General features: G+C 47.3%; 1 protein-coding gene and 1 long non-coding RNA gene across 2 annotated transcripts; one reads left to right on the plus strand and one right to left on the minus strand.

Moving 5' to 3' along the window:
- The first annotated feature begins 4027 nt into the window (after positions 1–4027).
- On the plus strand, positions 4028–6852 carry LOC116662811. Its single transcript, XR_004318898.1, has 2 exons — positions 4028–5643; positions 6204–6852. It is a non-coding gene; the product is annotated as an uncharacterized LOC116662811 (long non-coding RNA).
- Positions 6641–10079, minus strand: TRIM52 (tripartite motif containing 52). The gene is given in 4 exon segments (XM_032477249.1): positions 6641–7795; positions 8857–9169; positions 9171–9272; positions 9274–10079. Coding segments are annotated over 4 exon segments (828 nt in total). The 5' UTR covers positions 9663–10079; the 3' UTR covers positions 6641–7771.
- Between the last annotated feature and the right edge of the window lie 6094 nt (positions 10080–16173).

The raw sequence follows: 16173 nt of genomic DNA on the forward strand, positions 1-16173 counted from the left end.
GAGATGAGCAGTTTTACGAGCATCTCAGTGTGGAATGTGAGATGTGCTGCGCAAAATCTCCCTGCCCTCAAGAACACTCACTCCTCCACTTTCTACCTCCACTCCCCAAAGATATCATCACTCAATCACACTATTACATTTTTCCCCCTCAAGAAACGTCATTCGGCTCTGTTTCTTGAACTTTGTCCAGGGAACCCCTGTGGAATCAGCATCCCTGAGGTAGGGTGCCAGGAGACCAGGTTTTACACAAACCTGCCAGGTCCCTCACCCCAGCTCAAAGATGGGACCTTTCTGTGCTCCACCCTCCTGGGTCCCTCAGCCCACCTCTGCCAGAGACCTCCCTGCCCTGCCTATGGACCCAGATTTGGGAAAATGACTTTCATGTCCCATGGGCCTCTCCTCACACTGGTATCTACTCTTGAGACCATTCTGGCGGCGCCCCCTCCTATGGGGCCAAGGAGGAATTCAGGTTTTGCCCTGGAGCCCACCAGGAGTAAGCCAGCTGAGTCCTGTGAGGACAGGGAAAAATGGAATGTAGTGGACTTTCTGGTCTACTAGACTCCTGCAGGATTCAGGCTTTCCACTTCAAAGTTTTCCTCCAACCACCACCTGGCCTCTCCACTCTTGGAGAGGACTCAGATAGGCCACAATGCCACTGAAGGAAAATCCTGAGCTAAAGGAGGTGTTGCTTCAACCCTGGGGATGGGTACAGGGTGAGGGAAGTGGAGCGGCCTTTTCTGGCCCCGCTCCTGCTGCAGTTGAGCCCCATCCATGCCTGCTTTCCTCAGGCATCCCCTTCAGCTCCCTGCTAGGCGTACAGGTTTGGGGTCCGCCTGGATTCCTTACTCCTCTCCTGGAGGAATCTGTGGATTCATTCCCTGTTAGTAAAGGAAGCTCAGCCCCTTCCAGCAGGGCGATGTCCCTCCAATGCAGGATAGTTTGAGAATCGGCTGTGTGCCTTTCATAACTCAGGCCCCTTCCCTTCTCACCTAGGGCATCTTTTTGCCAACCTGCTGAAGGCGCCCATCTGGCCTTTGGGGAAGACTCAAGCTCTCCTGAAAGCTGTCTTCCCACTTCTCCCTGCCATCCATGCCCTGTAGGCAGAACCAGTCCTGGCTGGGCCCACCGCTCCTGGCCCAGAATTTAATGAGGTCTCATCCATTCATCATAGGAGCCCCTGGGCTGCCCCATCTTCCCCCTGTCCCCACAGGCACCACCTCCTTTCCACACAAGGTAAGAATCCCAAGGAAGAAATTGGAGAGGCTCTTCTAAGAAGTGTATCTCACCATTTGTTTTCTGGGAGCCCCCAGGACTTACACTAGAAAGAGCCCCTTAGACTTCCTGCCAGAGGCCCAAGACCTCAAGGAGCAAAGGCCCCCGTCCCCTCCTGCCATCATTTAAGAGGTAAGACTGTTCTTCCCTTGAATGCTGAGGTGAGGGCTTCTGTCTGTAGTGGGTGAAGGGCTGAGGGAAAGTTGTGCGCCCAGGACCAGAGGGCCTGCTGTCAGCCCTGGGCAGGTGGCTTTGCCTGCTTTATTGTCCCTCTGCAGATTCAGTGTGGTTGGCGCTGGCATGCCCCATACTGTTTTGTGGCTACATTGGCCCTCCTTTGTTCCTCCAGCTCATCAGTTCTCTCCCCCATAGAACACACATTGTTCTGCCTGGAAGGCCCACCATATCTCACCCCCTAGCCCCTTTTCTTAGTTAAATCTAAGCTTCCCTCAGGCTCTGCTCAGGTGGCCAATCTGGGAAGCCTTCTGTGGCCCTCAGATGTAGGTCAGGCTCCTTTACTTCTTGCTGTCATATTGGTGGTGCAGTGTGTCTGGGTCTCATTTGCATCCTTCAGAGCTTTCCTGTCAGTGCACTAAGGACAGAGAGTGGGCTGTTTCTGCTCACATGTTGCACTCCCAGCACCTCGTAGAGGGTTTGGCATGTGGAAGATTCTAATCTTGGTGGCCAGCCCCACAGGCTGAGCAGTTAAGGGCAGGTAGTTAAAGGGAGGGTGTTCCAGACAGAGGGATCAGCTTGAGGAGGAGGTGTGCAAAGGGTTTGCATGTGCAAGTTTAGGGGGGATGGTTTTAAGAGGGTTGGCAGGAAGCCCTAGTCGGGAATCTGGATTTTGTTCTGAAGCCCAGGGTGGTCTCTTTAGGATGATCTCATCTCTCTGCTGCCCAGACTTGATTTTACTGAAAGGCATTTGTTGTCAGAGTGAAGACTAGGTTGGAGGAGTAAGACTAGAAACAAGCCTAGGTCAGAAGCTGGACAGTAGGGTCTGTAAGAGGATCATGGGAGTCTTATGAAGGAAGGGACAGAGGACTGGCTTACAAAGGCCTTAGGAGTGAGGGCTTGAACACCTCTTCCAATACATCTCTACCCTGCCTCCTTCACTCCAGGGTCTAGAATCAGGCCCTGTATATAGAAGCTATTTAATGACCGAGGCCTAAAGAATTAAGTTCAAAAAGGTTGGAGACAAGTAAACATGAGAGTGTAATTACAGGTTCTGTCTATTCCTAGTGAGAGGTGGGGATGTGGCATTAAATCAACAGATCTTACAAAGGAATCACATGCCATTTTTCTTAATGTCTCTTGAAAACGATTCCTTGTCTATCTTAAGCAGAAATCTGAGGTATGTCCTCCAGAAAACCACTAAGGCATTCTATTGGGTCTAACCTGGGAGATGGGACAGTGGGGTTCCCCACACCCTTCGTGCTTTAGCAAATGTGCAGAATCAGAGGCTGTGGAAGTGGGCATGATCTGGGCAGGTACCCGAGGCAGGACTTTAAGAAATGCCAGCAGAAGGCAAGCTTCTGGCTTCTTGTTAAAGGATGTAAAGCAGCATTGGGTGGTAGGGAGAGACAAAAGGTGACTCAGGGTGCCTGTTCTCAGCTTTTTACCAGGAAGAGGATTTCATATGAACCAGGGCTGGGAGATTATGTTGAAATGGAACTTTGAGGCTAGCGAGCTCACTCCAGGATATCCAGGGCTGAGGAGGAGGTAATCTTCCCTGTTCACACTTGGGTTAAATAACCAGAGCCTGCTGAGAAATTCCGTCCTTCGCTATAGGGGAGAGAAGGGATTTTATATGCCAGGAAATGGCAGGCAGAAAGAGGGTGTGACCTCCAGGGATCCAAATAATACTTAAAAAACTGAAACAAACAATTGCCTTATGGCCCTGTTGAAACTGAGAAATAGCTGAAGCGATTGCCTTTTATTACTCAGTTTCTAGGTCTTAATTTCATGTACTGCTTTGTCTGTCACAGTCCTTGATGGCAGTGATATAGGCAGCTCCAATGTTTAAAAAAAAGGTTTGCTGATCCTGCCATCTGTGTGCCAAGAGCTGGGAGAAGTGGGATCGTATCAGTTAATTCACTGCTGCTAAGACTACATTCAATAAAATTCCAGCTAGGTGAAGCTATTCTTCCACTGAGCTTTTCTAAACATCCGTGCCAGGCACTGTCTATCAGGCCCAAGTGAAGCTAGTAATGGCACATCTCTGGATGTGACCACTTTCACTGAGTCTAGACCAGTGGTTCTCAACCGGGGATGTTTTTGCACCCCACTCCCCAAGACATTTGGCAGTGTCTAGAGACATCTGTGATTGTCACAGCTGGTGGAGGAATGCTACAGACGTCTAGCGAAGAGAGTCAAGGGATGCTGCTAAGCATCTCTAAAAGCGTAGGACATCCCCCTGCCCCTCCACCCCAAAACACACCTCAAGCAAAGAATTACCTCACTCAAAATGTCAATAGCACTGAGGTTGAGAAACTCTGGTCTAGACCACAACATGGATCAGTTTTTATGCCAAGACTAATCATGAGGTCCAGGCTCAGTAGGGTAGTAAGTAAGGCTAGCAAGTGTCTGATAAATTGGGAAAGAAAAAAACTAGGAGTCAGTGGAACAGTGGCCTCCATAAGGAGATGAAGGGCAGGTATAACTAGAGTGTGTTTAACTGCACTAGAATGCTAAGAGCTAAGGTTACGGTGCAATTGGAGCTGAGTATTTCAGATGTGTAGCAAGTCTGTGTGAAGATGAGGTCCAGGGTACAGCCACTGAAGAGGAGAGGAGCAAGTTTAAACAGTTTATCTGACTTGGGATACAGCGGTCAACAGCTGCACCCAGTGGGGAAGACATTCAGTAAACAGATGAGCATCTGGTGGATATGGATATATACATATATATATATATGTTTTCCTCCATGTTTTTGTAACCCACACCTTTACTTTCCATATACCTTAATATCTCATATTCTCCCTCCTTCAGTGTTATTTAACATTTCAAAATTAAGTTTCATGACTAAAATTAATCAAAGCAATGGGAGTTTTAGAAGGCAAGAAATTTATTCAGATGATGTAATAACCATGTCATTGTTAAGCCTTAACTTTTCTTTCTTGGGTGGTGCAGAAGATGCAGCAAAATACAAGCTGCTTTGACAATCCTCTTGCAGTTTTTTCTCCGTAGATAGTTATACCAAAAAAACAAAAAAGAGAGAGAGAAAAGCTTTAAGCTGTAAGGAGAAAGTAGAATAACGAAATGGATTAAAATCTTCTTATCTGTTTATAGACATTGTACATCCCAATTTCTCTAGAGTATTTATCTTGAAGTCTCTGGTCAAAACAGTCAAGACTTTGAATTCCACCAGCTCCACGTGAAGTTCTCCCAGTGAGGATTTAACATCATTGTGAAACACATTCTTCCCAAAAGCTGCCACAGGTAGGTTTTAAGAACAAGGTCAAGAACATATCACCCAAAATAGTTTTGGATTTTTTTTTTTCTCCTGGAAATAATATTCATCAATCTGGTTCTCGAAAGGTCGGCCAGGAATATTAAGACATTTTTAGTATGAGTTTGCTATCTGTAGCTGTCTTTTTGGCAAGTGCTTAGCATATTTCATAACGAGCAATGATGTTGGTATTTGCTTCTTGACATTTCAGGGTCAGGGTATTTTAAGCTTCAAAGTGTTAAATTCTACTGAAAGTTTTAGTTTTTGAAATTTTAAAGTAGAGATTCTTTTTCATTGGTGCTCCAAGATCAGCTGTTCTGTCCATAAATTCAGCTGAATTAAGCTGACAACCAAGGAACTTCAGTATGTGACAGAAAACACTGAACAGCATTGAGATCTTCAAAAACCAACGCAAACTGGGATCAAATGTACTGTTTTTCACAACAGTTATGCTGACAGCAAGGCTGAAGATTTCCAGTACATTACGGGCAGACTGATGGAAGTCAATGCTTGGGGGTGACTGCTGCAGCACATCTTGAATGCCAGTTTTCTTCAATTTTTGACAAAAACCCAGATCTAAAACATGCCATTACTGTAGCACCACCATAGACTCCTGTAACTTTTCCTACAACTCAGTTCACTTGATACAACTTCAAAAAATACTTTCTTTAGTGGTCAAGTACTCGGCTTAGTGAAAATAGCACATCCACAGTTTTTAAAGCCTTAATCTGAACATAAGCAAAGCACAATTTTCTTCATCAGCAGATTCATCTCAACTAATAGCAAAGAAGGATGAGCTGATGTTTTTTAAAACCTGACATTTGATGTGCTCAGTCAATCAGTTCAGACACAGAAGTAGATGAAGAAATTCTGGAGTTCAGTTTCCTCTCAAAGTTGTGGCAGTACCCGGAATGCAAGACTTCGTAAGTTTCTCCATTTTTTTCTCCTTTGCAATTAAAAGGGCTATTTAATAATAAGCTTTCATGGCCTTCGAAGATTCCTGTTAATACTCCCATACTGTCCAATCTTAAAACTGCAGAGAATTGTGCTTTGCAGAACACTCCACTGTTGTTAGTGGCACACATTTAACAGTGTTTGGCATGTGTCACTGCCCATCACTTTCAGATAAGTGAAAAAGCTGACCCTATCTTCTGCATCATACATGACTATATACTTAATATAAGCCTCAAACATTTTTTTGGCTGCCATCTTTAGCTACCTCAAAGGAGAAAACAGAAAAACAAGGAGTAATGATGCTGGAAGCATCTGGTCCCTTTTGCAGAGCGACGAAGATTTTATTGCCCTATATTGGCGGCAGTGGGTGGCCAGGCAATACAGGCATCCAGTTATGCCTGAGCCTCAATAAGTGAAATGTTTTTTCATTTTCTTTTTATACACCTGTCTGCCGCCTAAAACCTGACACCATTTAATGGTGCCCTCACTCAGTCTAAATGATCTTACTTTCATAATCCTCTGATTCTAGCTTGAAGAGCCAAGGAGAACTCTAACTCATGGGATGGATAAAATGGAAGATGTAAATAAGTAAAAGTTTTCGGAGCTAAAAAGCCTCTTCTTATACAAAACTAAACTTTAAAAACATTGACCTCAAAACAATGTAACTGTCCTGGATATGCAACAGAAATAGCAGTATAAATGGCACCATATCCACCACAAACATCTCTGGGTACCCAACCTGTCATACACCTCATTGATTATAGGCTTTACTCTGAATGCTTCTTACTCTACTTTCTCTGTGTTCCTACCAGCCAAGGAATTCTTTCCAATTTATTTCCTATATTAAGAAAAATTAAATATTTTTTCTTTTTAACATTATAATACTAAATCTGATTTTATAAACTGTAACTCTCCCCATACCCTGCAATGCTGATATAATGTGGGGTGGGGGGGAGAATGCCGTTCTTTCCTGTTCCTGAGAATCACTGACCTATTCCTTGAGCCCGTGAGTAACAACTCCCTAAAACAGCATAGTCCCTAAAACCAAAAAACCTTGGTCACCTCCAAAGCAGATTAAAATTTTGTTGAATTAGTAGCTGACAAGAGAGAATTTAATGTAACGAGAACTGTGCAGTGGATAATGTATAGCATATTAAATAAACCTTTATACAAAAATAGTTCCATATAGTGTTAACTATTCTGGTGAGAGTTTTGTTTAGTAAGATTCTAAATTATGGTACTATAACAGTGCATGTCTGTTTACCAATGAAAGGAAGTGACAAAACCATGAACTATGTATAAAGAATGAAAGAATATGTCAGTTACTATCGGTTTATAGATAACTTTGACAAAATAACAATATTTACATCTTCAGTGTAATTCCTGTATTGGGCAGCACCATATACCTAAGTTCTGGTATATGTTTGAAAATAAAAGTTTTATTTTCTTTTAAATATTATGTATTTTGGAAAGGATTATCCTCTATTTAACTTGGTTTTGCTGTTTATACTTACTAATGTGTAACTTCTCCGGTTCCAAGTGGGTGTTTCTGGCCTCTCCTCATGAAGAAACTACCTCTTTTCTCTTGTCTAAATTGACGTTCAATTAAAATCTTGGTTTCAAAATCCTTTCTAGAAAATCCTAGCGGAGGAATGGAAGGACACCTCCTCCCCTCAGCTTCAAAGTCCTAAAACCCAGAAGAATAGGGCATATTTTCTAACATAAGGCAAACTTAATTATGACCCTGGGGTACTAAAGTTTATCCTTATAGTCATATTAATATGATGGACTTCGCAGTGGTTTGTAGTTAAGATATGTGTCTTAACTGTGCACTTACCAATAGTGACTGCGAAATGGGGGTGATAATATCTAGTATATAATGCCTGCAGAGCAGTGTTCTGTTTGTGTTTTGACTGCAACTCAGAGTAAGCAGTACACTTTACTTTGAGACCAAGTATACACCTGTGTACATATAATTTAAAAGTTTCATAAAACAATACTTACCCTTACTATGATCCCATGCATTCTGCTATTTTCTGTTTCATTTAGAAATAATGCTGGGGGCATAACCCATTTATTTTTTGGCCAACTAATTGGTCAAAACCCACAGTTTGAAAACTGCTGTAGGAGAATATGAGAAAATACATTTTATAAACTGTAAAGCCCTACTGAGTCATGAGCAGCTGCTACTAAATATACAATTAAGAATTTTACAGGCCTGAAGACAACCTCTCCTTCCTTGGGTCCTGCTAGGAGTCACATCCACCTAGGCTTTTTCACATTGAGACATTTCTCTAATAGTCAGATCAAGGCTAGAAAGCAAGGCATTAACCAAATCAGAACCCAAAGAAATTAAAGGAAATTAGGAGAAAGTCAAAGAAACAAACATCTCTTTAGTGCCGTATGGTTTATAAAATACTTTCATGTATATGATCTCTTTCAATCTTAACAAGCCTAGGGAAAAAGTAAAGCTAAGAGGGTAAGACTTGCCCAGGATTAGACAGTAAATGGCAGAGCCAGGTCATCTGATCCTAAATCCTTTACTCCTTCCACTACGTTAAAATACCAGGAAAGGAAAGTGATCAGGACAGGAGGTTTATTCTGATCCATCAAGGATGTTTATGTCTTCTGCCTTTCTCTACAGGGGAAATGGACCCTACTGAAAGTGAGGAAGCAACCCCCGACTTTAGGAGGGAGGTGTGTCCAGTTGCTCTTATTAGTCCAAGACTCACACCTGGCATTTTGGTCTAATACTAGTTCTCTGTTTTGCCATTGCTTGTGCTGAACTCCTAAATGTCTATCATCTACAAGTACTGTGGTTTTCCATTCCTGTGTATTAAGGTTCCTAGTGTCCTAGCCAGGTATGGATTCAGGACGCACACCAGAAGGAAATTTAAGTACTAGGGGGTCTGTCACTTACACCCCCTTATACTTGGGCAGACTGAAAGGGAGTAACAACAGTGGCAGCTCCAGGTTGCTGTCGTAGTATCTTTGCTCAGCTTCCTCTGGGGAAGCCAGTTGCCTCAGCCAATGTCTCCTTTGTCCATATATGCCCATCTCTCTCCACCATGCCCCCCATCCCTTAAAAATAAGAGGTTCAACTACCCAGTGCCCATCTCTCCCAGCTCCCCTTGTTTCTTCTCCACTCCCTTCAAATCCCCGTATTCCCTCATGCTGCTCACCTTGTACTCCTGCACCACTTCCTCCAGTGGCACCACACTGTGCTGTCTGTGGCTCCTGGATTCTCGACACACCACACGGATAGCCTCTTTGTCCACCTCACAGAAGTGCTTGAAGGCTTCTTGGTGTTTGGAGCAGATGCCCTGATCATTTCCCTGGCTCCCTTTATTAGGAGTGGGGCACATCTGGCGAATTATCTGGACCACGTTGGCCAGCTACAAGTTGGGACGAAAGCTGCGACGGGTAAAGCTCTTGAGGCACCGGGGGCAGGTGAACAGCCATGGAGGGGCCGGGGGAGGAGGCAGGTGGGTGTCGATACAGCTCTTTATCGTCCTCATCGCATTCTTCCAATGTCTCCTCTTCTTCGGGGTAGACGTCAATTCTCAGGTCATGTCTCAAGCCTCCCAGGTAACAGTCTATATTCCTCCTCTTCTTCCTCCTGGCCCCACACATAATCCATGTCCCAATTCCTTATGCCACCGTCACCGACCCAGAGTTCATCATCCTCTTGGTCCTCGAACAACAACTTGTCAGCATTCCCCCGGTATAAAACTTCTCGAATGGGATCGTCCCATACACCGACAGCCCCCACCGCCTCGTGGTCCTCCTCGTTCTCCCATTCATCTTCCTCTACGTCCCTGTCTTCCTCGTCATCTTCCTTGCCCCACAGCTGGGTCACACACCCTCTGCACAAGTTGTGCCCGCAGCCAATGGACACGGGATCCTTCAAGTAATCCAGGCAGATGGCGCACACCGCTTCCTGCTGAAGGGTCTGCGTGGGGTTGGGGGTAGAGGCATAGCCAGTCATTTTAACGAGCTGCCGACCAGTGTGGATCAGAGCTGAGGAGCGGGGGACGCGCCCCAGAGCTGTCCCCAACCCTGCTCTCCCTCCTCGGGCCCTCAGAGAAGCCTTGCTCCTCTCAGCCTCTTCCCAGCTTTAGGAGCGAAGGCCCCAGGCCTGGACTCTGAGGACAGTGAGGGGCAGAACCAAGCTGCAGTCCCCACTTCCCTTAGCTACTCAGCTTGCAAACTCAGGTCCCACTACTTTCTCGCCTCCCTCCAGGTTTGCCTGACCTGGCGGCGCCCTCCTCAAAAGCCGGCGCTCCTCACACAGCCCGAGGCGACGGAAAATGACGTAGGCGCGCTAACCCACACTCGGGAGGGGGCGGACTGGGCTGACGGAGGATTAAGTCTCTATGGTGCCCCAGGCGCAGGGCCCGCCGGAGCCCCTGCTTCCCATTTAGCCACCCCAGAGAGGAAAGACAGCCTGGTGAGAATGGGCGCAGGTGGGGAGAGAATCAATTTCAGCCACTGAGCGCTCTAATCAGCCACACCCAGAGGGCCCAGCAGCTACTCAGGAGAGCCGGTATCCCGAAGGGAGGCAGAAGAGTGGGGAGCCGTGCGGCCACTCTCTTGTGCGTTCGTGTACTTCCGGCCCTTCTACCCAGAGGCCTGTGTGGTAGGGAGGACTCCTTTCCCGCGGCGGCGCTCGGGGCCGTGGTCTGTAGGAACCCGGCGGGGTCGAGCTCCCAGTGCTGCAGAGCGGTGGTGAGGTTTAAGAATATCGCGTGGAGACTTGGGTGTTTCCAGCTTGCCACTTCAAACCAATTCTCTTTTTCCCTGTTACCTACATTCAGACGCCCCAGATGCCTCAGACTCAGCATGACCTACACCGACTTCTGTACATCCTTTCGCCTCCATCCATAATCTTTCCATTTACTCACCTATTTATGTATGCATGCATGCATCCCTCCACCCACCCAACTATATATTCATTTTTCACCCATCCACCTACCCGTCCAACTATCATATGCATGCATAACCCATCCATTCATTTATCCATCCACGTTACAGGAACAACAACAACAACAACAAAAAGTAAGACATGATGAGTTCCTTCAAGGACTACAGAGTTACAGATGTGTGGTCATCCTTCACCCGAAATTTTACAAGTTTTTTTTTTTTCTTTTTTTCTTGTTATACTTGACCCTCAATGAGAAGTACATTGCACGTATTGATTCAGAACATCTTGCACATATGTGACAAACAAAACTTGGGAAAATTGTTCTTTCCCTTCAAGTCACACTTTTCCCATTCAAATCACCCTGATAGATTCTATTTTACTTCCGTAAGATGCTGTTCAAGCCCCACTGGAGTGATTGCACCCACAACTAATTGGTCACTTTGGTTTGAGGAAATCCACCTCCCCTAATGGAAACTTCAGCAAACCCTGAAGCCCTTCCTTTGGGCCCCAGCTTGAACTGTAAGTCCCACAGAGTCAGAATCGTAAATATGCTGTTAAACATTGTACACACAGTTCCTCTATCATACTGCTGAGCATACAGTGAGTACTCCTTACATATCTGCTGAGTAAATAAATGAAACCCAACAAATTGCTACCATCAAGTCCTGCTGATTTTTTTTATCTCCTCAAATATACTCCTTTTCTAGCTCTGTCCCTGCCAGCCTTTATCTGACCTGTCACCTTCCAAATGAACAAAAAGTTTCCTGAAGGGTCACTTGCTCTCATTTCAGTCCGTCTTTCAGCCACCAGTACCATCCACCTGAAATGAAAGTGTGACACAAGCTGTTGCCTCACTGTCTTTGTTCTCCCACCTAGAAGACTCTCTCCTCACTGCTTCACCTGGATGTAATTCCTAATGATCCTTCAGATCTCTGCCCAGGCACCATCTCCTGAAGGAGACTCTCAGGATGGCACCCAGGCTGTGTTCAGACCCCAACTCTGCCACTCACTCTCTGTGTGAACTTGGATTAGTTTCTTAACCATCCCTGTGCTGCTGTTTTCTCACCGGCGACATAAAGATGATAGTAGCACACACATGGATTGTTGTGAAGTCAGATTGACATCTGTAAAGTGGTTGGTACAGTGTCCCCTGGGGTTATCTTTGCCACTATATTCTCTCCTGTAGTAGATAAGGCTTAGAAGAAGCTCCCTCATCTCCTATTCTCTCCCACTTTGAGGGTCAAGTGATTGGAACCCTGTGACGAGAAATAATCCACCGTGTGTCACCCTAGTGGTTCTGAGAGTCTTATGTCTGGAGAGGGAGAGAGTTGCAACCCAGGCCTGACCCGCCTAAGGTGGATCACCTATTGGTGATGTTCATTTGTTAGAAAACTAACAAGTAAACTCCCATATACAATCTGGGAGCCTTCCTGAAGGTCTTGCCTGACCTGGAGAAGACACAGAGGTCAATCTGAGCAACAAGAACAGGAGCTGAGCTTCAAGGCTGGAATACTCCCCCATCTCTGAATGCAGGTTCTGCCCTGTACATGGAAGAGGGTGGGCATACAAGCTGGGAAGCAGACCAAGAGAAGAGGGGGCTGCTTATAAAAGCAAGTTCCTGCTTGCCCCCGGGAGCTGAGCCCAACTGGGAAGGACAGCTGGAGAAAGAGCAAGGGGAGAGTGAGTGGAAGAAGATGGTGAGAAAAGACTGGAGAGAGCCTCCTGAAGGAAACGGTGAGACTTAAAAGGAACACAGAGTGGACACCCATCCTCAAGAATACCTAGGTAAATGAAGACCTCTAACGTTCAATGCCTATTTTCTTTTATCTTCCTTTTCTTCTAAATTACCTCTCCTCAAATCCAAGTGGCAGCTAGGAGAGGGACTTTGTTAAGATTCCCTCACACTGTTGTGAAGCTTAGCTGATATTTTCCAGGGTACATGGAAGGCTTGGTTTTAAGCCCTCTTGCAACCGCCACAGCCCCAGGACCAGGCACACTCTCCTATTCACAGGAGGACTGCTAGCCTTCTCCTGAACTCAGCTGGGAACTGTGGGTTATTGGAGAAGGCCATTTGGCACTCACAGGGCCTCAGGTGCCACTGTCCCAGGGGCACTGGTGGTAGTTGGCAGTGCATTTTTCTCAGGACTGTCTGATTTCAGAACATCTATCCATGGAAACTCATATCAGCCTTTTTAGGCTAGAGAATCCCTTACAAGAGTTCAACAGCAGATGATTAAATTCCAGTTTATGGTGAGGAGGCAAGAATTTGTCACACGAGGGACCACTTATCAGAGGTACCAGAGAAGCAGTCTAGCATGGGCTAGGTCCCACAGGGGTTGGCAGATCTGGCCCTCGATTTCTTTTTGTAAGGCCCAAAAGCTAAGAACAATTTTAAAGTTTCAAAAGGGTTGTAAAAAAAAGAAGAAAAACAAAGGTGAATATTCAGACAGAGACTGTGGCCAGAAAAGTGTAAAATATATTTACTACCTGACACTTTACAGGAAAAGTTTACTGATTTCTGGGCTAGGAGGCTGGAATGGACGACCTCCAGAAGGTCTTCTGATGTTACAATTCTGACTTGTGTCTCCGCTCTGGGTACAAGACTCAGGCTTGTCCCCCACACCCTGGTGCTCTCCCCTGCAGTCAGATTCCAGAGATCCTGGCTGGACAGAGTGAGTGTGACCAGTGGGTCAGGCCCAGCTTCTCCTCCGCCCCCTCTGCGGCGCAGATGGCTCTGGCTTCCTAGGTCTCTTCCCTGTCCTGGACTCAGCTTCGGCACGTGGCTCTGGCAGCATGGAGGGGCCAGGCTGAGGGTCAGACCTTTAGCAGAGACAGCCGGCAGGCTGATTCCCTCTTCCCTGGCTGTCTGCTTTGAGGTGACGCTCTGTGGTCCCTCCATCTTGGCTCTTACTATTCAGCTATGTAGCAGCAAGGAGAGGTTAAAAAGACACCAGTCTGATTTCAGAACATGCCTGTGCCCTTGGTTATTCTGCTTCCACCCTGGTCTGTGAACTTCTCCAGGAAGTTAGAGGTTAAAAAAAAAGACCAGCCAAGGACAGGGTCTTCGTGTTGGCCTTTGTAATGTGTGCCTATCTGGCTTTCAGATGTGTCCTGCATTCCTCATCATGGTATCCAGGGCTGGAATGTCCAGGTCTCAGAGAGTTCTAGGAGGCTTCAGGGAGGGCAGGTGTGGCTGTAACAGTGAGGGTGACTCAGGGAGTGAGGCTGTGTTGAAGATGGCTTGTAAGAAAGCCTTGCCGTTTGGAGAATATGGATTCTAATGTTACTGGTTGGATACCCACGATTCATTATTATTCATTAATGAATTCTTTCATTCATTTGACACATAATCACAAAGCATCCAACTCGAGCCAGGCCACACTGAGAAGAGAATTCTGCTCTGAATGTGGCAGCCCCCTCAAAAGTTGTGGTTTGGTATAATTGCTGCTGAAGCAAGCCCGAAAAAAAGTTATGGTATGGGACAAGACTCCCAGGTGAGTGGTTAGTAGGTGAGATTTGTGCAGATGAGGGTGGGAGTGGTATCCAGGTGACCTGAGGACTAGAAGTCTGTCTGATTTAGCATTCCACCCACAGAGCGAGAGAAGGGTAGGTGGGTGGGTCTGCGGGTGGAGATCCCACAGTTCTGAGCCACAGCCAGCCTGGTCTGGCTGACAGAGGGAAGCAGTTCCCAGAAGAGGCCTGTGGCCACTGCCCTCAAGACACAGATTCAGAGCCCTGCTGGGTAGAAAGGCTGTGCCCTCAGGTCGGTGATTTGAGAGAAGCTGCTGTCCTTTCCCTGCCAGATTCGCACGCCCCTTCTCTGCTTCCAAGGGCGCTCCGAGCCCTCCTTGCTTGCCTTCCTGCCTCTGTCCACTCCTGAGACTCTGGTTGCCATTGGGGGCACCAAGGGGAACGCTCAGGGGTAAGATAAACTTCCCTCTGCATTGCTCTCTGTCCCTTCACAAGTTTCTCTTCTGGCAGGCGTGGCTGAGGAAGGAACCCAGGAGAGGGGCAGGCTTCCAGGCTAGTCCTGCCTGTCCCAGAGCCCCAAACTTTGGCTGAGAGTACTGACCAGCTGCTTCTAAGCAAGGAAACAAACACAGGAGTGGGAACAAGGCCTGGGTGAGGGGGGCCTGCCACACTTTCCGGGCCTGTTCGTCCCCTCTGTGGAATTAGACTCAGGCTCTCCCTGGGCTCACCTCCTACCTGGCTGTGGGGTGCTAGCTGAATCATGTTCTTTGCTTCAGTTTTTGCAGGTACACTGGACTCAGACCAATATGTGTTGGGGTGCGGGTGGGAGGTAAGAGAGAGAGAGCTCATGGCCTGGACAGGAAGGACTGTAACATGAGAGGCTGAAAGACCTCAGCAGAGGGAAGCAGCACGATGGGGGCGGGGGTGGTTAGTGAGAGGGTCAAATTTTCAGGGGCTGGTAGAGATGCTTGAGGAGCCCTTTTGGTCTAAAATGCATTTCATGGTTCTATGGGCAAAGCACTGAACTTCGCCTCTAAGGGAACTATGATATACACAAAATAAAGTTGAAGTTGCCCCATTGCCAAGGATCTCACAGTCCAGTTATGGAGCAGACACTTCCTGAAGGTCAGGACGGTGGTGCCGTTGGCAGTGTCAAGGCTGGTAGATTCTGCCTGGTGTGTGAAGCCGGGGTGGGGGCTGTTCCAGCAGGGGTTAGTAGGGCTCAGGAAAGAGGAGGAAGCCCCCGCTACCTCCAGGCCAGGGTAGGCAGTGTAGCGGCTGTCTCCGCTCCTTGGTCATTTCTGTCTACCAGCCTCCTGGTCCCAGAGCCCCAGGTTTCCCTGCAGATGTCATGTTCTGGTAAGAAGGCAGGAGGCTGGGTGGACAGGGGGTGAGAAAAGCCAGCAGGAAAAGGCAGTGTGCTGCAGAAACAAGGGTTTGCTGACGGATATTCAGGACAGGGGTAGACAGCTCGGCTCTTGCCTTCAGGCAATTTCTAAACCAAGTAGCCGATGAGGAAAACAGAAAAGGGAAATGACTGTAGCCTTTGGGTGGCAGGTGGCGGGGGCCTGGCTGCTGTCCTGTAGGGGCCGTCAAACTATACCAGTCCCTGGCCTCTCTGCCCCTTTTCCTCATCTGGAGAGATGGTCCACCAATCCCACAGTCCCAGAGGCATTCAGGGTCCTTGACAGGGAGGAGCACAGAACTGGACAGGAACTTCCAGCCCATTCTGCCCAGGGCTCGCATTTATAGAAGCCAGACCCTCTAGCTAAGGCTCCCTGAACATACAACACTCCCTCCATCAAAGAAGCCATGCAGGTTGCCAGTCTAAGGTCTATGCTTGCCTGGATGGGACCAAAGCTGGCAGTGGGTGGAGGGGGGAGGTTGAGTCTGGAGGGGCCTGTGGAGGAGCCTGAAATCTTGAGGGTGTGTGTGGGGTACAGAAGTGTGATACAGCTGTACCAATTCAAAGTGATGGCAGGCCAGGAGCCTCCTTCAATCTGCTTCTCCCCAAACACACTGTGCCTCCACCCCTCTGCCACTTCCAGGAAGGGCGTTTCACTTCTGCTCAGGAGGCCCTAAGTGCATCCCGGGCTGAGGGTCC

This window comes from Camelus ferus, chromosome 3 (assembly GCF_009834535.1).
Source record: "Camelus ferus isolate YT-003-E chromosome 3, BCGSAC_Cfer_1.0, whole genome shotgun sequence".
In the NCBI taxonomy this organism is placed as follows: Eukaryota; Metazoa; Chordata; class Mammalia; order Artiodactyla; family Camelidae; genus Camelus; species Camelus ferus.